The sequence below is a fragment of the Magnolia sinica genome, chromosome 13 (assembly GCF_029962835.1).
Source record: "Magnolia sinica isolate HGM2019 chromosome 13, MsV1, whole genome shotgun sequence".
NCBI lineage: Eukaryota > Viridiplantae > Streptophyta > Magnoliopsida > Magnoliales > Magnoliaceae > Magnolia > Magnolia sinica.
This window is the reverse complement of record NC_080585.1, coordinates 32,887,010-32,910,711: the sequence shown is the minus strand read 5'-3', so window position 1 is coordinate 32,910,711 and position 23,702 is coordinate 32,887,010. Positions and strand designations below refer to the sequence as shown.

General features: G+C 40.8%; 2 protein-coding genes and 1 long non-coding RNA gene across 8 annotated transcripts; 2 read left to right on the top strand and 1 right to left on the bottom strand.

Moving 5' to 3' along the window:
- The first annotated feature begins 196 nt into the window (after window positions 1–196).
- Window positions 197–23,702, top strand: LOC131223490 (uncharacterized). 6 transcript variants are annotated; one of them, XR_009160493.1, is made up of 4 exons: window positions 197–523; window positions 9,498–9,588; window positions 9,675–9,913; window positions 23,330–23,702. XR_009160493.1 is itself a non-coding variant. In XM_058218927.1 (3 exons), exons 1-3 carry the CDS (start codon window positions 215–217, stop codon window positions 9,790–9,792), a joined length of 441 nt encoding a protein of 146 aa, XP_058074910.1. In that variant the 5' UTR covers window positions 197–214; the 3' UTR covers window positions 9,793–9,981. The 6 variants fall into 6 exon arrangements, 2 of the variants coding, with proteins under 2 accessions (XP_058074910.1, XP_058074909.1); XR_009160494.1 differs by lacking the exon at window positions 23,330–23,702 and adding an exon at window positions 22,967–23,287; XR_009160495.1 differs by lacking the exon at window positions 23,330–23,702 and adding an exon at window positions 21,257–21,467.
- On the top strand, window positions 655–8,037 carry LOC131223495 (uncharacterized). The gene is made up of 2 exons (XR_009160500.1): window positions 655–1,183; window positions 1,584–8,037. It is a non-coding gene; the product is annotated as an uncharacterized LOC131223495 (long non-coding RNA).
- On the bottom strand, window positions 12,106–13,276 carry LOC131223492 (uncharacterized). The gene is made up of 2 exons (XM_058218928.1): window positions 12,408–13,276; window positions 12,106–12,312 (listed from the first exon to the last, which is right to left on the bottom strand). The coding sequence occupies exons 1-2, from the start codon at window positions 12,700–12,702 to the stop codon at window positions 12,233–12,235; spliced, it is 375 nt and encodes a 124-aa protein (XP_058074911.1). The 5' UTR covers window positions 12,703–13,276; the 3' UTR covers window positions 12,106–12,232.

Sequence of the window (23,702 nt, the reverse complement as noted above, 5' to 3'; positions counted from 1 at the left end):
AATTCTGAGGATGGCCTTTGCATCACAGGCTATCAGCCAGAATGATGTCCAAAACATTCTCTTCTCCCAACTTGTGCACAATTTGGAGCTTAAGACAGAAGCTCATACAGGTGTCTGACAGAGCATGTGATGGACATGAAAATCCTGGATAACCTGATAAGAGTAATGTGCGTTGGCGTTATTGTGCAGAAAAAAAGGGGTTAACCTGGCGTCAATGTGCGTTTGCTGTCCTCTTTCCCCGCACCTCGAATCGGTGGACCACATTCTTTCGAATAGTCAAACAGCTATCGAAGTTTGGGGTTTCTTCAACAGGGCCTGTAACATGCGTCCAGTGGGGCCAAGCTCTGCACCATCCGTTGCTGCTTGTTGGTGGGCGTCCTCGCCGACCTCGAGGACTCTCCCCCTCCTCAAAGGGTTGATCCCGTCATTCATCCTCTGGGAGTTGCGGATGGCTAGAAACAAGGCGCATTTCGATAGTCAAGGAATGCTTTCATCGCGGATCATCGGGAACATGCTCCGATGGGTAAGACTTACGGTTGATGGTCTTCCGAGGACTAAATCCCTTATTCTGCCTATGCGCCTCTCGCTCGAGATGCTTGGGATCAGCATCACCATGCCCAAGCAGCCCATTCCTTCTACTGTCAACATCGAGCCGAGGTGGGCCAAGCTCGGCTCGGCTTGTCCATGCTGTACTCGATTTCGAGCTCAAGCTCAACATTGAAGCTTGGCTTGTTTGCCAAAGTTGTCCAGTCGAGTTCGAGTCGAGCTAGTGGTTCGAGTTGAGTCGAGTTTACCTCGATACGAGAGCTTTTTCATATGTTAACTTATTAAATTTTTGGCAAAAAAATACAAATTAAATGTCTCATATCACACATGCATTTGAAACATGTTAATTATCATATGTTTGAGCTGTGTGGGGCCCATCACGAAGTGTGATTGCCATCTGACCTGTCCATTAATGTGCCCCAGCATTAGGCCTAGATCAATCCAACCTGATTCATAACTTAAGTGGGCCACACCAAAGGGAATGTTGGGGAGAAGACACCCACCATAGCAACTTCCAGGTGGAATGTGGGGTCCACCTATTGTGTATATGTCATCCAACTTAGTTATCAGGTATGCCCCACAAGGATCAAGGGACTCACTGGAATTCAGCCACAACAAGTGAACATGCAGGATGTAGGTATGATTCTGCACAGCTTCCTTTGGTGTGGCCCACCCAAGATTTTGATGGAGATGATTCTTAGCATGTATGGTGCCCCATGAAGAATCTCACCTGTTGAACGGTTCAGATTCTACATACACATCATGAATGGGGTCCACAGCTCAAACGCATGCATGTGATCTTTTCACCCTTTCTAAACTATATGCAGCCAGTAAGGGTAGGATTCTCCCAAGGAGATTCTTATATTGTGGCCCATCCACCACCAGACCAGATAAAAATAATCTGGACCGTCAAACCATGGGCCCCACTTTTAAAAACCAACTATCCAACCGTATAATTCCTCAAGTCTAACTTTCAATAAAAACCCAATTTCATTTTTTCTCAAAATCCTTATTGCATTTCCATCTCCTTGTTACAGGGATCTGGTGTTGTAACAAGAGCAGCCGTTCATCCTCCTAATCCATCTCTAATTGCTCAACCGTGTCCAAATCCGAATCATGGTTACATTAGATGATTTGGAAAAAAAAAGGCAAAAAAGAGAATGATTTGGAAACTATGAGGTGGGAAAACCAAACAAAACAAAAAACGAAAAAAGCAAAGAGTAATTTCTTAAAATAAAGGCATGGATGTGCCAGGAGACAAGTGTTAAGCGAGTCGGGATTGGGCGCGTGGCTATGTGGTCTTCTTCGCTTGGCGAGATCGAGCGGGCAGGCAACGGGCAAGCAGCGTGCTAGTCGTGCGCCGGTGGTGGTGGTCCGGTGGATTTCTATTGGTCGGGCGCCGGGGGGGCGTGCGGTGGGTAGAGAAAGAGAAGAAAGGGAAAGGGACTGCTTGCTAGGGTTGGGTGGAGTCGGGTGTTTGAGTGACTTATATATATATATATATATAATATTTAATAAATTAATATTCTTATTAAACGAGCCGAGTCGAGCTCGAGTTCGAGCTTCGAGTCGAGTCGAGTCGAGTTGAAATGCCCCCTGGTTGAACTCGGCTTGAACTCAACTCGAGCTATAAAAAATCAGCTTGACTCCGCCCGAGTCGGCCATTCAAGCCGAGTCAATCCGAGCTGACTCGAGCCGAGTCGAGCGAGTTAGTCGAGCTAGCTCAACTCGTGAACAGCCCTATTGTCAATTGGTCGAGGCCACCTCGGGGCTAGGTCAAAGTGAATGTTGATGGATCGGCGAGGGGGAACCTGAGCCCTTCTGGAGGGGGTGGAGTGGGAAGAAACAGTAGTGGGGAGTTGCTCTTTACTTTCGCTTTTGGGTATGGGAGAGGTTCTAATTCGAGGGCGGAATTTAGGGCGATTCTGGATGGCATCAAACAATGTGCTCATCTTGGGTTCTCGAGAGTGGAGATATCCAACAACTCTAGTACGGCGGTTGCGGCCCTCGCCAAGGAGGCGAACGGGTCCTGGCCCTTGTGGTACTGGAGGAGAAGGATTGATGCTCTTAGACGTACCTTGGAGGTTCGTATCTCTCATATGCTTAGGGAATCCAACGTGGTGGCAGATGGGCTAGCCAGACTGGGGAGCGAGTCCCAATTGGTGACGGTTTTCAGATCTAAGGAGTCCCTTCCCACTACCATCAAGGGTCATATGTTCCTGGACAGAGTAGGTTTGGGCTACCTAAGGGAGGTCTAGTCCTCTCAGGGTGTCAGTTTTTCTTTCCTTTTGCTCACGGGATAGGCGGGCCACCCCTTTTTGTCGCTGGCCCGGCCCGAATTAGTTCTAGCTCTGTATAGCCTTGGGCTGCAATACAATCACTCTTTCGAAAAAAAAAAATGTCCTCCCCAAAATAAGGCCAGTCCATTTATTAGGTTGTCCATCGGTTGATGTGGCTAATGCAGGGACACCAAAACGTGGCCAAATTGTTTAATTCATAATATTGAAAAAAATAATTTACAGCGATCCTGTGATAGGATGGATGAGAAGTCATTCCTACCGAAGTGTGGCTAGGATCAGCAAACACCTCCGGGTAGCTTTCCCTTTATTGAATGTGATACCCTCCCGACCTGGAATATATACTAAACCAACTTTGGCATAACCCAATGCATCCCAAAGGTCCCAAGAACCCTCCATGTAACAGATGAAAATTCACGGTGGAGAAACATAATGATACTTTTAGACATAAGATGCAGCCATTTATGAGAATAATCTTTCTTTTCCAGAGTTCATCAACATTGATAAATTTTCCTTCCACAACAAACAATCCAAAAAACAGACACCTTTCTTGGCACCCTTGGAAATTGCCAAATGTGTGCATCTAATTCATGATTAAAAGCCTTACTGTGAAGGTCCCATTAGAATCCAACTCCCATCTCCACCTATCTCTCTTCCCCGATATAGAAACAACGTTGTTTTTTATTTTATTTTATTATAATAATTATTATTATTTAATTCTTCTTGTAGTATGACAAACTCCTGAATTTCTGTTTCCATTAGGTTCCTGGTAAAACAAGGATTCCATCTAAATGCACCTCCCTCTAACTTAAAACAGTCTGCTCTCCTTAAAAATCCCGTCCAAGGTTGTAGTGTATAAATTTCAGAAGAGGTAATGTATACTACTCAAAGGTAAGTCTTCTTTCATTGCCCTTATGAAATTATGTAATTGCCCTTATAAATTATGAAATTACCATCGATAACGATAAGTTGATTTAGCCTTCACATATCAAGGGCATTAAAGTATTTTTCTTCCTGTACCGGTGTGATTACAAATATGCCCTTTGCATACAATATCTATGAAATTTATGTTGTTGAAATTTATACACTTTCTATTTTTCCTATTAAGTGTTTGCATTTTCTTATTAGAATTGACTCTTACTGAGTCAATGCCTGAGCAGTTAATGGAGAAGGACTACAAATTAATTGGCAATATGTCTAGGCTGCCTTGAATCTAGCTAAGTGCCATTGTTGTAAAGAGAAAACTTTGATACTTTGGAAGAATGTGATGTTTCATACACATGCACATAGAAATTGTGATGTGGCAAAGAGGTAACCTGAACTGAACTGTGTAAATCAGGGCCCACTTTACATGGGTCATGAACAAAAATTTCATGGAACTGATATGTTACCTAGCCAGTTGGTTACTTCTAAATAGAAGGTTGAAATTCAAATAGTCAACTTTCCAAATTTGGCAAACAAATGTGTATCAATACAAGGATGTAGTCTCTCCTTTTAAGTTCATATTCAGCGTTGTCATGGCGCTGTATTTTTTATAGTTTTTTCAGTTTTTTGTGTTGTACAGCGGTTCTATACGATGATAGGTGTGGCCTATTCCTTTTTGTGGAGCCCACCCGAATGATTATACTACATTTTTTTTTGGTTGAATAAAAAGAAAAAAAAAGGTGAGACTCATCTGAAAATCAGGGTGGGAAATGTTCTTCCAGTGGTCTGGTATCATCTGAAGGTTAGGCTGCAAGTTTCAGTTGTATTCCTACAAAGCGTCACGCAACTAGTCGTTGCTACTTTCAGAACCTGTCTTTCAGCAAACTGGCACGCCCATAGCCACGGTGTGAATGTTTTTTTTTATTATTCAGACTGTTGTTCTTTTTTTCTCTCCCTTGTGTAGCAGTATAGATGGTTGCAGATAGGGGTGGGCTGCTGTGGAGTGATGTGTTGCTCTGATCTTTTTATGTCCTGTGAATGGGCTGATGTTTATAGGGATGGCTAATCTGATCATCCGTGGTATGTGGAAGGAGTTCTTGAATGGGGTCTGCTGTCCGTAGGGAGGGCTATGCTATGGTAATTGAATAATAAAATAAAAATTCCAGGCAAGGTATGCTTTACCAAGGAATGCACCAAATTATTCTTTTGCATTGGCTCGCTGCAGTTTGATTGGCGCATAGATGGTAAAATGTCTTCTTTCCTATTAATTGAGGGTAGAGGTCCTATATGCATGCTAGTTCAGAGGATTGATTCTCCCCTGTTTTTGGTCTACTGGGTAGGCTTTTTTTTTTTTGTTTTTTGTTTTTTGTTTTTCCTGCTTAGGGAGGCGGGAAGAATTGTACTTTTCCTATTTTGGTCTGGTTTCGTCTGTGGTTCAGCCCTGTGAGACCTTGTGCATCGCTGTATAAAGGAAAGAGTTGTGTCATGCGATAGGTGAGGTCCTTTTTGTGGCGTCCACCTGAATGCCTTGTACAGATCTTTTAATGTTACAGGTTGTGTGCTCTCAATTTTCTTAACCAAAAAATAAAAAAATAAAAAAAAAATCAAACTCATCTGATTTGGGTTCTATGACCTATCTGCAGCGGGTTCTACAATTCACATGGTTTAATTCAAGTTATATGTATGCTGGATCTCCAACTGCTTAGTTCATGCTTATGACTGTCATACACTGCCAAGATATCAAATAACTCCACGGATGCAAATATTTATTGATGTACTTTTCGATTGAATTATCTTTGGAAATCATTGTCCTGTTAAATTCTTAGGATTGCCTTTGCATGACAGGCTATCAGCCACAATGCTGTCCTTAACCTCATCCAAGATGGTCTAGTATAAGTTACAGAAATGTGCTGCAAACAGACTGTCCTAATGCCATTATCTTCCCAAAACCTTTTCTTGTTATCCAAAGGACAAAGGAAATGCCTTCGCAGAATTCCTATCTGCCCTTCATTGCTTCAACAAACCAAATTCCTTATATGAGGATTCCTTTGTAAATCACCCTCCTTCCTGCATGCCATTCTTTATGACAATTACTTGAATCCACGGAGAGTTATCTTGGTTCCCAAACCTCCATAACCACTTGCCAATGAGTGCCCAATTGATGATTATTAAGTCCTTTATGCCTATATGACCATCGTCCTGAGGATGGTATCCTTCCAATTAACCAAATGATTAGTATTTTGATCAATGACATGAAGTAAATTGGCAAATTTGAGAGAGCTTCCTTTCTTCATAAGAGTGAATATTCGACTTCACAATGATAGGTATTTGCTTTTCCATGCCGAATGTTTTCATTTCAAATCACTCTATCACCAAGTGGACTTACTAAACCTCATACATCACACATGAATTTTGAAAAGGAAAAAAAATCTCCTGAGAAAGCAACATAACACCATTATATGGTTTAAATAGTTAAGTATTTATTCGAAAGTGCATGGGTGATGTTGTAGTTAATTGCATGCTTTCCTGGATGACATATTAGCAATTTTCCATTTTGCATTGGAGGGGAATGCTCTCAAGGCCATAGAACTGACAGAACGGCTAGTGCATGACCTTTATTTTTCATGAACGGGGGAGCACGCCACTTAAAGTTTTATTAAATGGAGAAAAAGAGTGTATCAATTCAGAGGTGGAAAACAAAGAGCCCTCCCACCTCGATACAATACAAAACTATATCTACAATGCAGCAGAACAAAACCTTAAAAAAAAAAAAAAGCATCTGCAACACAAAACAAGCAACCACACCATCATCGGTATCCAAAACTTCTCAAAACCAAAAGCAAAACTACCCAAACATGGCATCTAACAGAAACACTCATGCCATAACTCGCCATCAGCCAACCAGAGACAGCAATAGAAGTTCAACCACAAAGTTGCCAAGAAATCACATACACTGCAAACCTTAGCCATCGTTTCACCTGACTGGTCTAAGAGCAAACTGCCTCTAATGTCGCTGGGGAAATTCTTCATGTTCTGCACAAATCTATATCCTTCCACACCACTTCCCATCTTTGCTAAGACATCTGCTACTGAATTGTTCTCGTGAGGCTATCCGACATTGGTTCTTTGCTCATTGGCTGGACTTGGACATGTCACTTGACTTGCTTCATCTACCTTTCCCTGCAGCATCCTTATCTGCTGCCATTCAGGGCTAGAATGATGAATGACTCTTGCCTGCAATGCTCAGACTAAGTCATTTAGGTATACAATTAGATTGATGTTCCGGTAAGGAAGAGGTTCCAGACTCCTGGATATGCACTGCAGTATTCGAACTCCTAGCAAATTTTCAACCTCATAGCCCAGACCTTCAGATCGGGCCAGGACTTGCTGCAGAAAAACAAGAATTTGCATTTTGATCTCTCAGGCCTTCCTTTTGTTGAGCTTGTTTGCTCTAGAAAATGGTGAGGGAATCTTTATGAATTATACTCTTGCCCTTCAACGGAAAGCAATATTCACCTTAACTTTCATGGCAGCACAGAAGCTCTGGAGTCTGCTGAGGCCAAATTGACACCATTTGGTAATGTGGACAAATATGTGGAGAAACTGGAAATACATCTTATACTAATTTTCTCTCTTCTAAGTTTCTAGCTATATTCTTTTATTTACCACAAACCAACATATGGGCGTGTCCAATATGTGGGAATTGATTTCTACATCCCACTCTTATATATTGCAGCATCCTTTCCTTGAGTTTGGATTGCTAAATGACAGACATATATTGGACCTATATTGCGCAAACTGAAAATCTGAGAACCTATGCTTATTTCTGAGCTAAGGATCATATAATTCATCTTTAATCCTGACTGTTTGTTTGATCTGTGTACCTTAGATAACAACATTCAGGATACTTGATCACATGCAGTAATTTAAAGATTGATAGTGTTGGCTGATACTATCTATTTCGCTGGTTGGCAACACAAGATAGGAGGGAATTCTCCGAAGTCAAGAGTCTTATTGTAGAATGGGCCCAAGTTCATGGGGCAATTCAGGGGATTTTCTAAGGGCTTTCTTTAATGTTTTGGGATGATTGTAGAATGGGCCCAAACCTTCTCACTTTCGCCCTTTAAAATGCAATTAGTGTGGAGAAATCGTATGTGATTGTACGGTGATCTACAGATTGTTCACACTCTTTCATTTTGGTTTTTGAATGTATTACTTGTATTATAGGATATTTGAATGATATTATTTCATTTTGGATAAATAATTCTATTCACTTCTGTTAGACAATGTATAATTTAGGCCTCTGTACAATGGATACTTATTGTGCATACTTGTTTTTATGTAGTGTTTTCAGTAATCATATCTCCTTTAACATCACTCGAAGTTCCATTGAAAAGTTCCATCCCTCACCCAATTTTCCCTTGGACAACGATACATTCCCCTAATACATTCTATATTTCCTATGCAATGCTTTTATATTTTTGTGTTCAAAGGGTGTGATACAGGCATTGATACCAGTAGTTGAAAACACTGGTCATGTATTTTCAATTAATGCTTATGTCCAGTTAGTGCTTTTATTTATCTATTTATCATCTGGTTTTCTGTTGTGCATGCATGTCGCAAATAAGTTTGTGTCTTTCATATCAAACAAGAAATAAATATCTTGAGAAAGGATGCAGAGCTATCAAGATTATCTGAGTTAAGCCATGAAGCATTTAATATCCTTAAATGTGGTAGACATGTACAGTATATGAACCTTTCATCTATTTGGCCCTATTGTGGATGGATCCAAAAATCACATTAATTGGTGATCTTGGCTCATGATAGATTCTTGAGGACTACAATTGGTCTGTTGGTTGTTCATTTGGATTGGGTCATTGGCGGCACTACTTGCTCAGGGAAATGTGGGTGGCGCTGCCCTCTAAGGGCCTTACCCTTCTATTTTCTGGGGCTTTGCCCTTCTTTGGTTTGCGTAGCTCTGTTTATGTTTCATTGCCCAGTGGAATCTTGGGATGTTATGTTTTTTGGAATCAGAGTCGCTAGAGAATGTGATTTTTATGTGGATTTTGCTGGAGTTCTCCTCTCAGGGCCTGTGTTGGAGGCGAGATTGTTTCTATTTTTGACTGGTGGCGCTGTCTATTTGATGTGGTGTGATTGCGGGTTGTGGCTGAATGGCGCACAGGTCTAGGCTACTGCTGAGAATTATTGTGGGTGCTTCTTGAGCCCTTTTGCCGCTGCCCGGCCTCCATAGTTTTGGGTGCTTTTGGGTAGTGGTTGGTGTGGTTTAGTTTGTTGTGTTGTCTTTTTGATCCTCAGTTAGATTTCTCTTGTTATTTTGTGGATATATATAATAAGTGGGTCCTGTTTGTTTTTGTCGTGCGTACTCCAAAATCAGCCATTTTGCCATTTAACAAAATTACAGGTGGTGAGCTCCCACCTTTCTATTAAAAAATAAAAATAAATAAATAAATAAATCTTCAGTACTACAAATGGGCTGTTGTCAAAAAGTCCAAGAAATGGTTGACTTTCAATGATAAAATGCCTTATTGATGGCTATGATCATATGCTGGTTTTATTTTTATTGTAAGGTCTGTCCAAGATATGGTATGATAGATGAATAGTTCAGATCTTGTGTACGTGTGTGCCCCCATGCCTTGAATTTAAGTGCTTGATAACTAACACTTCGATACTAGCATTTAGCACTGTATAATTTCTCAAACATCTATTCAGGAAGAAAAGCTGGGATTTGAGCAAGTTGGATCAACCAATCAATTGATTGACGTCCAGTGGTTTGAGTGGAGAATTTTTAGTCAAAAGATTGGTAAGACTTTTGAAAGAAATTACTATGAATGGCCTTAAGGGGTTCGGTTGTATTTCATACTCTTTCATCTTCTTGTGAATTGGTAGGACGGGCCTTCACCATTTTCTTTGAAAGCTTTCCTCAACAGCTAAATGATGTTGATGTTTGAACTTACTGCCAATAGGCAGTTCCAGTTTGTTCCATTCTCCCGATCTCCTGGTGTAGTATATGCATGGTTCGTGGTGCAAGCTTCCATCATGGGAGAATGGTTCTCAAAGAACTGCAATGTGTAAAGGCTAGCTGGGTAGGCTATGTATGTGTTCATTTCTTCTTGTGATTTCGTCAGGTGTGCCTTGTCTTTCTTAACTGGCTGAATGAATTTGTTTCGTAATGTTGTTCAAATTATCTCCTCCTCCTCCTCGTTGTTGTTGTTGATGATGATGATGATGATGATGATAATGATGGTGATGTTACTGCTGTCATTGCCAGGTTTTGGTCTGTCACAACTGAAGCATACGGTGTATGAAGAGAGTAGTAGCAACTTCACCACTGTTTTAGATGAAACATACCATAATTGGATTAATTATCCTTTAAATTTTATTTTTATTTTTAAAAAAAGAGAGGAACATTTCATGTTTTAGTTACTCTGTTTTCTTTATTTTCTTCCTCTAGATACAAATTGAAGATTGCAAATCTATTATTTAATTCAATCGAGTGAATGTTGTCCAATGTAGAGAAAGAAGGGCTAGACCGGTATGTTTGTTTCACACTATTTAAAACTGGTGGTGACTCTTCCAACATGCGTATGGCATTGTTGTACTGCAATCCAGACCGTGCAAAATCAATGACATAACTGTAAATAGATCATTACCAAACCATTCAACTGATGAGTTGATAAACCATTTTATTTTTCATTTGAATTTGGATCACTCACCATTTTACTTTTAATTAACCATCCATTTGTTAGCCATTGATTGGATGATTATGATTGTTTGATCAGTGCTATTTTAGTTATGTGCTCCATCCACAATGGGACCTACAATCTGCATGGTCTGCATAGCATTACGTCAGGGCCACATACAAGATGGATGAGTCACCATCATTTTTTTAAATGGTGCAAAGCTAACCTAATGCTATCAATACATCAGACCCAAGCCTGCTCATAAGTGCCTGAACCTTAAGACCCAACCATCAGACACAACACCTCTACACTAATCCACAATTAGGGAATCGACACTACAAATCCCAAATTAGGGATTCGAAACTCAAAAATTCCCAATACACAAATCATTGCACAATGTTACTTGAAGGATTAAAAAATGCCAAAAAATGCCCAAATTGATATGAATAGATAAGGGGAGAGAGAGAGAGAGAGAGAGATACCTGATGTTGCAGCAGAATGCTCCTTGATGTGTGGTAGATCGAGCAGAGAGAGATACCTGATGTTGTAGCAGAGGGCCGAGGAGAGAGAGAGAGAGCGTGCGAGAGAGAGAGGGAGCGGTAGAGAGAGAGAGAGAGAGCGGCAGAGAGAGGGAGAGAGAGAGAGTCGCATGACAGAGGAAATTTTAGGTTAGGGTTTATATATATATATATATATATATATATATATATATATATATATATATATATATATATATATATATATATGCAGGGACCATGCTGGCAGCCGTTAAAACTGGCCGCCGGCAAAGGGTTGGCCCATCGGTCGGCTAAGGCCCTTTTTCTTGTAGTGTAACATTCCCTTGTTGGCTCTTATTGCTATTTGTATTTCATATCCATATTTTAGCTTCACTTGAATATTGGATTTAGAAAAAATAAAATAAAATTGTAGGGCAACTTACTCCATGTGATGGTTGATTATGGGCTCATGTGGGCAAATTTACGTATCCCCAAAGTGTTTTTTGTGGGTTCTTGACCAATCAATCATCTTCTGACTATGTGAGATTTTTCTAGTTATATGCTTCAGCTAGGAAATTCTTTTCTTTTCCCTATTTTTTTCTAAACATCTTATTTATTTATTTATTACTATTATTTTTTTTTATATCTCCCTGTCATTTCTTTTCCCTCTTTTAGATGCAGTTGTATTCTCTGCTTTACCTGTAATGTAGACACAGCTATTGAATGACCAAAATTGTGCGTGCTACTTTGGAGGCTCACAATTCCGATAGTTATAATTTTTTATAATTCTAACTCATAATGGGGCTTGGTAATCCTCCTCTACTTTTATTCATCAATATTAATTTCTAGTAAAAGAATTCTCGTGTTTGTTGAGATTGCATTCGGATGCACAATTGACTTAGAATTGTGAACCATTGATTCAATCATAGATAAGATAGAATTTTAGTTTCATGTTATTACATATGAGGTCCAAAATACCAATCGAACATGTAGCTGATAAATTCCATTCTTTGACAAAAGTGTTTATGTTTATGTTTTTTTTTTTTTTTTTTGTAAACTTTTTTTCCCACAAAATGACAGCAAATTAAAAATTGATTTTGAAAATTCCAAAATATGCGTCTTAAATATGTAAGGTATGTGTGTCTTAAATATGTACAACAATAAAAAGTTACCTACAAATTATCAATCATTCCACAATGCTCAATTGCTCAAGAGAGGCAGGTACACCCTTCTTCCCCCACTAATAACAGAAGAAGATTTGAGTTCTTTAATCCAAGTATGCCCTTTGTTTATTATTTCCTCCAGAAATTTGGTGTCTTCTAAAAAGCCTTTGCCACCTTCCAACATCTGATCATTGTACCCACATCAATATCAGTCTTCAAGAAACAGGTAGCAAATCAAGAATCCTTGTTTCAACTCACTTGAAAAATGATTGTACTTACTTTGATAGACTGGTACGTTGTCCTCCATGCCATGCCATGTGCCTTTGATGTTGCTTGGGGCAGATGTTTTTAGCTGTGATAGTGCATTATTCCACAACCTACAATTGCTTACACCTCTCGATACTCCTCCAAGTGTTGTAATAGCAAGCGGAAGACTGCTGTATTCTTTGACAACCTCCCTTGCCAATGGTGTGCAAGGTAGGGTCATCAACCATATCACCTGCTTTCTCTTCAAATAGCTTACATGATTCGTCATTTGAGAAATGTTAACTTGGTGTGGTGCCATTGCGACCATCTAAAACTTCCCTTTATTGCAGTGCTCTGCAATAATATTCGCCTTCTCTTTCACCTGTTTTCTTATACCATAACATCAAATCGGACTCAGACAACCTAAGCATCTCTTGTTTTATCATGTTTCCATGCAAACATCTCGCTCTAGCCACAACAGACCTTTTTCACTTTCTTCTTCATTGGCGAAGCAGCCTATGCTAACCAATCTTCCTTGAGAGGAGTCCATGGGAACTTTTCAAATTTGATGAGAATTGAAAAACCACCGCTTCCATTGCCTATTCAAGAACTAAAAGCATCATAAACAAAACCAGTGAGAACAAATTGTGAATTATTTTTCATGACCAATATTAACAAGTTGTTTATAGATTGAGTGGAAAAGGGATGTATGAAATTCATTCCATTCCTCTGCGCATGTCTTTGATGGGTCATCCAAGGTTGCTAGGTTTGGTTCACTGACAAATAGAGCTTTTGAAAAAAAAAATGGATTTGTGGTTCATGAATAAAAATGCCAGTTGTGTTCTATGATAAAAGTTTCTTGTCCTTCTTGGATCAGTCAAAATGCTAAATATCACTTCGCATGAAAGGCCAAACTGTTTTACTTGGTAATAGTTGTTAGACAGACTGAAATATGCCTTGTATAGCTAGCATACCTTATATAGTTGGTTTCCATAGGTAGATGATTCTGATTTTATTTTTTTCCTTGTATAGATGCTGTAATCTCTATATATTCAACCCCTTTGGGTTGTCTTAAATACACAAAAGCTTTCAGCTCCTCTCGGTTTACATGGTATCAGAGCTTCACTGATCCAAATCTGGCACCACCTGTCAGATTCGACCACCCCTGCGTCGTCCGGCCACCCCTGCTGCGTCGTCCGACCATCCCTCTGCTCGTCCAGCGCCCTCTGTTGCTCGTCCCGCGCCCCCTGTTGCAGATCTGACCACTCCTTGCTCATCCGACCGCCCCTTGTTGCAGATCCGACCACTCCTTACTCGTCTGACCGCCCCCTGTTGCAGATCTGACCACCCCCTGCTCGTCCGACCGTCCCCTGTTGAAGATTCGACCACCCTCTGCTTGTCCGATTGCCCCTCTGCTCGTCCAGCGTCGCCCCTCTGCTCGTCCAGTGTCGCCCAATCACCTCTATTGCTCGTTCTCTTCGAGTTCCACCAACCCCATCCAGATCTGTTCCTCCCATCCAGATCTGTTGAAAATCTGTTGCTGTTGCTCGCATCCAGATCTGTTGCTGTTGCTGCTGCGTCGCCAGATCTCGCTTATCCAAATCCAGATCCACTATTGCTGTTGCGATTCCGCCAGATCCAGATCTACATTTTCCAGATCCAGAGCTACTGTTGTTGTTCCTATTCCGCCAGATCTGCTGTACGGTACACCTAAAACATTCTTCTACTGCAACTCTTTGCGTGCTTTATATTAATTCCGATCAATAGACAACAACTCATCACGTACAAAGGCCCCAAGGTGTAGTTTTGATGGTACCAACTATTCGCTATGGGCCATCCATTTTCAGAACTTCCTCAAGGGTCGTGGTTTGTGGGGACTAATTGATGGATCTGTTACTATTCCCACTTCCACGGATGCCGATAAATTAGCTGATTGGGAAATGAACAATGGACGGATTATTACCTGAATTCTCGATTTGGTCGATTGGTCCATTGCTGTTGGCCTCACACCTCATCGCACGGCTAAGGCAATGTGGGAGCATCTTCAGACAATTTATCAACAAAGTAATGCGGCCCGGTCATATCGTCTGGAACAGGATCTCGTTAACCTTACTCAGGGTGACGACAGTATTCAATCATTTTATTCTAAAATTGTCACAATTTGGACTAAGATGGCCTTGATGGATCCAATATTTCCTAATGACTTTAGGATTTTCCAAACTATGCGCGAGAGTGCGCAAGTTTGCCAATTTCTTATGAAATTATGTCCGAAATTCGAGCATTGTCGGGCTGCTCTCTTGAACCGTAGCCCTACTCCTTCATTGAATTCAGTTATTAATGATCTATTGGCTGAGGAACAACGAATGAAAGTTCTATCACTTCCTTCCTCGACTCCGGGATCATCTGATATGGTGCTTGCTGTGTCCACCACTACACCAACACGTGGCTCCTCTCCTTTAACTTGTCACGGCTGCAACAAGGTGGGTCATGATGTCGCTCAATGCAAAGAATGGTGCGCTTATTGTTGACGAACTGGTCATGGTATTCAAGACTACCGTACACGTGCATATGCATCTTCTTCCGGCCGTGGACGTGGTGGTCGTGGTCGTGGCCGTGGTCGTGCTCTTTCTGCTACTGCTGCCACTATTTCTTCCGAGCCGACTGTTAGTGATTCTACATCTACTGTTTCTGCTGAAGGTCTTTCATCTCCGTTGACTCCTGCGATGCTCCAGCAAATTGTTCAGGCCATTTCTGCGGCCGGTATGTCAGGTATATCCCCATCTTCTACATGGTTCTTCGATTCGGGTGCTTCCAATCATATGACCGGTGCTGTATCCCATCTTCGTGACATTCGTCCCTACACCGGCAATCAGGCTATTTCTACTGCGGATGGCACTAGAGTACCTATTCAGTCTGTTGGATCATTGACTTTCTCTCCTTCTGCTCATCGCCAGTTCACCCTTCGTGATGTGTTTCATGTCCCTAACCTCTCCTCCAATTTAATTTCAGTTAGTCAACTCACATCCAATAACTGCTTAGTCATATTTCTTCCCAACTGTTGTTTTGTGCAGGATCTGGCGACGGGGAAGGTACTTGGGAGGGGTAGGCGGCATAGTCGTCTGTACGTACTGGATTTTGATCCATCTATCACTCCGGCTCGTTGTTTATTTTCTCCTTCTTCATCAGATATTTCTTCGGCAAATAAATTGTGGAAACTATGACACTTTCGCCTGGGTCATTCACATTTTGATCGGTTACTTCAGTTAATTTCGTCTGGCATGTTAGGAAATATTTCTCTTAATAAAAATGATTTGGATTATTCTTGTTCTTCTTGTTGTCTTTTAAAAAGTAAGTGTGTTCCATTTTCCCTAAGTACTACAAAATCATCTTCTATGTTTGAACTTGTGCATACGGATGTCTGGGGTCCTTCACCAATTATGTCTCTCTCTGGGTTACGATACTATGTTATATTCATTGATGATTTCACACGTTACACTTGGATTTACTTTCTGCAATCGAAGTCACAGGTTTTTTAAAAATTCAAGTTATTTCACTCTATGGTGGAGACTCAATTTCGAGTTTCAGTTCAAACTCTCCGCTCTGACTCAGGGGGGAATATCTCTCAACTGATTTTCGTACATTTCTTCAAGGGCATGTGATTATTCATCAAACCACCTGTTCTGATACTCCACAACAGAATGGGGTGGCTGAAAGAAAAAATCGTCATATTGTTGAAACTGCCAACACCCTGATGATAGATATGAGTGTTCCTCGTTCTTTCTGGGCGGAAGTAATGTTACATTCCGTCTACTTGATTAACCGGATGCCAACCAAAGTTCTGAACAGTAAATTTTCTTACTCTGTTCTCACCGGCTTACCTCCTGCATATTCCACATTTCGTGTTTTTAGTTGTATCTGTTATGTTCACCTGGCTTCACGTGAACGTAACAAACTATCTCCAAAATCAGTCAAATGTATGTACTTGGGATTTGGAGAAACTCAGAAGGGTTTTCGATGTTATGATCCGGTTTCTCATTGTGTTCGGGTTTCACGACATGTTGTTTTTCTTGAACACATTGCTTTTCATTCATCTCTTCCTCTTCCGCACGCTCCAAACTCTCTTGGTCTAACTGCCTTTCCAGAAATTCCGTTTGCCTCAAGTACTCTCTCTCATCCGCTGTAGGTTTACTCATGTCGACCACGTACAGATCCACCACCTATTACTCAACCCGAACCTACTGTACCTGTTGTAGATCCCGAACTTACCTCGATACGTCGTTCCGCTCGTGAACATCGAGCGCCTGATCGGTTGATATGCTCTATGTCTGCCATGAATGCTACTCTGGATACCGTTTCTATTCCTACTTCATACTCTCAGGCAGCCACTCATGATTGTTGGAAGAAGGCTATGGCAGAAGAACTTGCAGCATTGGATGATAATCATACGTGGGACATTGTCACTCGACCTGCTGACCAACAGCTAATTGGTAGCAAATGGATTTATTCTGTTAAACTCAAGTCTGATGGATCATTGGATCGATACAAGGCTCGACTTATCACTCAGGGATACAAACAGGAATATGGAATTGATTATGATGAGACTTTCGCTCCCGTGGCCAAGATGAAAATTGTTCGTACTCTTCTGGCTATATCTTCTGTTCGCTCATGGCCACTCGCTCAGATGGATGTGAAAAATGCCTTTCTTCATGGAGATCTCCAAGAAACCGTATATTTGAAACCTCCTCCTGGCTCTTTAATCCTTGACAATAAGGTATGTCGCCTAAAGAAAGCCCTGTACGGCTTCAAACAGGCACCTCGGGCATGGTTCCAACGCTTTCACGATGTTGTTACAGGTGCTGGCTTTACTCAAAGTGGTCATGACCCATCCTTATTTTTGCGCAACACTGCTCACGGAATTGTCATTGTTCTGGTCTATGTTGACGACCTCCTCCTGACTGGTAGCGATGCTACTGGCATCTCAGCTTTAAAGGAAGTTCTGCAATCCTCCTTCAAGATGAAAGACCTCGGCCATCTCACATACTTTCTTGGGCTTGAAATTTCACGTTTTAAACGTGGGATCCTGGTCAGCCAGCGTAAATATGCCAAGGATCTTCTCGCTTTGGCATCATTAACAGATCAGAAAACAGTTCAGACTCCCTTAGAACTTAACATTCATTATGACCACGACGATGGTGATCTACTTGCACAGCCCGACTTATACCGCCGTTTGGTTGGGAGTCTGGTTTACTTAACTATGACTCGCCCTGATATTGCCTACGCTGTCCAAGTCGTCAGTCAGTTTGTTTCTGCTCCTCGGACTCTTCATATGACTGCGGTGTTACGCATCATACGGTACCTATGTGGAACTCTAGATCGATCACTGTTCTTCTCCTCCACGGTAACTCTGGACCTTCGTGCTTATTCTGATGCTGATTGGGCTGGTTGCGCTCTCACACGAAGATCTACCACTGACTACTGTATTTTTCTCGGCACTTCTCTCATCTCTTGGAAGTGTAAGAAGCAGACCACTGTTTCCAAATCAAGCACAGAAGTCGAGTATCGGGCGATGTCTGCTGCGTGTAGTGAGCTTGTTTGGTTACGTGGACTTCTTTCCGACTTGGGCATTCCTGTGCAGAATCCTACTCCACTCCATGTTGATAATCTCAGTGCCATTCAGATTGCCTCTAACTCGGTTTTTCATGAACGGACGAAGCATATTGAAGTTGACTGTGACTTTATCCATGAGAAATTTCAGTCTGGGCTCATTTCTCTACCACATGTTGCATCCCATGATCAGATTGCAGACATTCTCACCAAGTCCCTAACTTCTGCACGTCACTCATTTCTCGTTGGCAAACTATTACTTGTCGATGACCCGCATTAGTTTGAGGGGGGATGTTAGACAGATTGAAATATGCCTTGTATAGCTAGCATACCCTATATAGTTGGTTTCCATAGGTAGATGATTCTGATTTTATTTCTTTCCTTGTATAGATGCTGTAATCTCTATATATTCAACCCCTTTGGGTTGTCTCAAATACACAAAAGCTTTCAGCTCCTCTCGATTTATAATAATAAATCATGAGGTATTATACACCTATCAAAACAAAGAATCACAAGGTATTATATAATGTTAGTCCATGAGATTGTATAATATGTCTTGGCTTTAAATTTTTAACAAAAGGCTTATAGTTTCATCATCCATAATGTTGATAAGATGTGACTCAATGGGAATGGCCCATGCACCAAAACCCCCCATTGGAAATCCTACTAATGGAATATTTAGCCTTCTATTGGATAAATGAGAACTTTTGGCCACCTATTATTGATGGGTTTATGATTTTTCTGTCTGTGTGATTTTTGTTGGAGTAAAAATACAACATATATCGAGTAAAAATCAACTTTTCGCTTTCAAGTGTAAAATCTTGTTCCAGTGGATATGGAGTGCATCATAAATCATACTTTGTAGAGAGAAACAATGAGATTGGAATGTTTCAGAAGATTGGGCAATTTTGTGCACTCTAGATATGTAGTGAACAGTTATAGTTGTGTGAGGCATTGATGAACATCTAAACAATTAAGAATCTTTGGTGTAGCACATGAAACATGAGGAGCCATTTGTTACTTTGAGCGAGAATGCTAAAAATCAATGTCGTGGTTATTGTTACGGGTCAAATATTGCATATTAGACCCTAGTTATTACATGGATTTACGACCATGAAAATGTTTAAAGGCCTATTTAAATCGTGTTTGTGTTGCAGGGTGAATTTACGAGCATGTGACTGAAAAGGATGTTAAGAGTGTGGATTTAACGCTCTAATGTCACCATGGTAAGGGAAGGACTACAAGGGAACAAGATTGACGGATTTACACGCCAGAGATTCGAGAAAATCGGGCCACTCATGTTAAACGGGCCCGAAAATCGTCCAGAATGCAAGATCACAGGGTTCCCACCATCCGCTCAGCTCAGAACATCATTCGTGGACCATAAATGAACCGTACAAGTCAAATTTGATCCCTTGGATCTTTATGGAAGTGGCTCAACAGACACATCAGCCCTAAAACCTCGATTTGGAGCCCACTTACTATCTGGATATGCCTCAACTTCCGTCCCCACTGTTAAAATGATATGAGAAAAGATATGGACGGAACGGATCTCCCATATACATCAAAGTAGACCCCACCCTGAGTGGCATGCGCACGCGCACTCGCTGTGCACCAAACCACTCAAGCCGGTCGAACTCGGTTTGACCGAGCTTTCCTTCTCCAAAACGGAGTTTCCGTTTTCATTCCAGCGTTCGCACGCCGTCCATGTGGGATGCTGATGTGGGCCACCATGAGTGTCTATTAGAGAAATCTAAACCGTCCATTCAAAGACCAAGGACTATATGACCCAGACCTAGAGGAGGGAACTAAAACAGGACAACTTGAATGGTTTTCAACCGTTCAAACACGGAACGGACGACAGCAACAAAAGTTCTGTGGGCCACACTGAAACTAAGAAAAAGTCATCCATACCCGACTGGTTTTGCGAGGGGAATTCAGTGGACGGAATGGATTTTCCAGGCATCACTGATCATGGATCCCATCATCATCACAACGTAACCATCTTACGCAGGCTCTGTTTCGCGTTCGGACGCTGTCCGAGTTTTGCGGAAGGTTGTGTGACCATGGCGGTGATCAGACCGTCAATTAGAACCATCCAGTAGCTATCCAAACAAGTTTCTACCACTCCTATGAGGTTGGATTTGTTAGTTTGGGCGATCCTACCTCTCGAATTCACCTGAAACACAACCCATCTCTGCGTTTTTGCTGAGCAGAGGTGCGCAGTCCGGCGTTTTTGTGAACCACATTGCGTAAAGAGGAGTGCGGAACTCTTGCTCCAGGGCGTCCTTGCCTATAAGAAAGAAGAGAGAGAGAACGGAAAGGGGCATTCAATTGGCAGGGATCCACGGCTGGGAATCTTCTAACGTGAGAGAGAGAAAGAATGGTTAAGAGTGTTTTTATTTGTTTATTTTTTGAATTTTTGGAGGATTAGCCAAATCATGTCAGGCTAAACCTCTTAGCTAGGGCTAAGAGGTGAAGCTTGTGGCGTGATGGAATGATCCTACGGTTTGATTCATGTTGAACTTGTTATTGATTGGTTTGATTTTAAGGAAGGCTTTAGTTTTTAATGGTTTATTGTGACTGATATTACAGTAAATCTGCGATGGTGTGAGTTTTTTCCTTTTCATTATCCTGATTATGCAGTTAGGAAGTCTCGTTGTTCACCATCGTCTCATGGGCATGGCTGGATGATGGAATCCTTCCTAACATTCATACATCTATCTGATTGATTGTTGATTAGTGTGATTCTGTTGTTTACTTTGTCTCATGGGCATAGTTTTGTGATGGAATCAACTCTAATTCTCATACCTTTCATCTCTTTGAAAACTAAATCGAAGGAAGTTCAGATTGAGTTTTAGTGACATATCTTCCAACTGGATGAAGATAGGACTTGAAGTCCAGTTGAGTTCATGAATCAAGCGTAGATCTCCCTGATCTCTACAAGTGGATCCTCTGAATCCCTAGTTTCCTACCTCTAAATTTCTTAAGTTTTACATTAATATTTCACCATTATTCCTCAAATTATAATCAATTTAGATTTCATCTTAATGTAATTTTAATTATACCTAGTTTCAGATAACGTACAGGTTTCAGTCCCTTGGGATTCGACCTCGGTCTCACCGAGTTTATCACTACATCACAACCCTATACTTGGGGAGTGAACAGTTATGGGGAATAATTTGACTCTTTCGTAAGTATGGGATCTACTTTGGAATGAAACTATTTTTTTTTTTTTTTAGTTGGAAGGCAAGAAAAATAATTATATTACCATTTAGATTGGGTAGAGTGAAAAAGATTACAAGAAAGGAAAATGAAAGACAAAAGATAGCAGCCCATATCCTGAGCCAGGAGAAGAGAGAGAAAAAAAAACAATACTAAATTGCCCACATCCCAGGCCAGGAAAAGAGAAGAAAGCCTGTACGCCGGCCCAGTGAGTGGAGGCATCACTGCTGTTAAACAACACAGTTTACGCCCCTGTAAAATGGAAACTTAGGGCCCGTTTGGATTCGCGTATAGTATTGTATTGTATTGTATTTGGGTACTGTTCATGTATACATTGGACGGTTTTCAGAATACATCCAAATCAATCAGATACTAATCAATGTTTGGATAGGAGGTATTGTTTGACATAATATACAATACGTTATACAGATCAATGTTTGGATAGGATGTATTATGTCTGCGTATTGTACAATCTTAATTGGGTTGGGTGGCCTGTTTGACGTATGAAACTTTCTGATTTCTAGCCCAGATGATTTTCGCGTTGAAATGTACCAAATGAACAGTCCCGATCTTACACTGCATAGGTATCAGATATCCTATAATCCTACAAAATTCAAACTTTCATCCGCTGCCGAATACAATGCAATGAATACAAAGTATTGATGGCAATAGAACCCACTTACAATACTCTACTGTCGGTTCGAAAATTTGGCTGGAGTTTGTATTCGCATGCATGGGATTCAACTCCTATTCACTCCAATCCAAACATGGTAAACGTCAAATTATAACTTCTAATACGATACAATACATCCCAAAACGTGTATCCAAACAGGCCTATTGTGCATATTTGTTTTTGTAGTGTTTTGAGTTCTAAGTGTGTATAATCTTTTAATATCTCTTGATGTTTCATTGAAAAGTTCCATCACTTTCCCGGACATTGATACATTCCCAGATACATGTGATATTTCCAATGCACTATCGATATGTTTATGTGTCCAAAGGGTGCGATACGGGCATAAAACACTGTCACATGTTTCTCATGGGTTTTCAATTAATGTTTATGTCCAATTTATACTAAAAAAAATGTTTTATCATCCAATTTTCATTGTGCATGCATGCCTCAAAGAGGATTGTATCTTTCATGTCAAACAAGAAATAAATATCTTGAAAAAAGATGTAGTGCTATCAAGCTTATCTGAGTTAAGCTACGAAGCATTAATATCCTTAAATGTGGTGGACATGTACATGGTTTCCTTTCGTCTATTTGGACCTAGTGTGGATGGGGTAAAGAATCACATCAATTGGTGATCTGGTCCATGATAGATTCTTGCAGACTACAAATGGACGATAAGGAAATTAAAAGGCCAAACAGTGGTTGACTTCATTGGTAAAATCCCTTATTGATAGCTACAATCATATGCTGGTGTTGTTTTTATTGTGAGGTCTATGGTCTGTACAAGACAGGGCACGATCAATGAATAGTCCAGATCCTGTGCATATGTACCTCATGCCTAGGAATTAAGTGCTTGGTAACTGACACTTAGGTACTAGCATTTAGCACTGGATAATTTTTTTTAAACATCAATTCGGGAGGAAAAGATGGTGATTTGAGTAAGTTGGATCGACCAATCAGCTGGTTGAGATCTACAATGGTTTGAGAAGGGCATTTCTAAAAATTGGTAGGACTTATGGAAGTAATTATTATGAATGGCCTTAGGAGGCAGATGGTACTTCATACTCTATGTCTTCTTGTGAATTGGCAGGATGGGCATCCACCATTTTCTTTGAAAGCTTTCTTCAACAGCTAAATGATGATGGTGTTTGAACTTACTGCCAACAGGCAGTTCTAGGTTGTTCCATTCTCCCGGTTTCCTTTGGGCTATATACATGATTTGTGGTGTAAGCTTCTGTCATGGGAAAATAGTTCTCGAAGGCCTGCAATGTGTAAAGGCAAGCTGGGTAAGCCATGTATGTGTTCATTTCTTTTTGTCATTTGGTCAAGTGTGCCTTGTCTTTCTTAATCTTAACTAGCCAAATGAACGTGTTTGGTAATGTTGTTTAAGTTAGGTCCTTGTTGTTGTTGTTGTTGATGATGATGACGATGATGCTGCTGCTTGTATTGTCAGGTTTCAGTCTGCCACGACTGAAACATATGGTATATCAAGAGAGAAGTAGCAACTTCACCACTGTTTTAGATGAAACACACCATAATTTGATTAATTATCCTTTAATTAAACAAAAAGAGAAACATTTCATATTTTATTTACTCCGTTTTCTTTCTTTTCTTCCTAGAGATACAAATTGGGGATTGCAAATCAACCATTTAATTCAAGCATGGCAAATGTGGCTAAGGAGTTCCGTAGTGCCATAAGCTAGAGAAAGAAGGGCCAGACTTGTATGTTAGTTCACACCATTTAAAAATGGTGTTGACTCTTCCAATGTACATATGGCATAGTTGTATTGCAATCCGGACCGTGCAAATCAATGACATAACTGTGG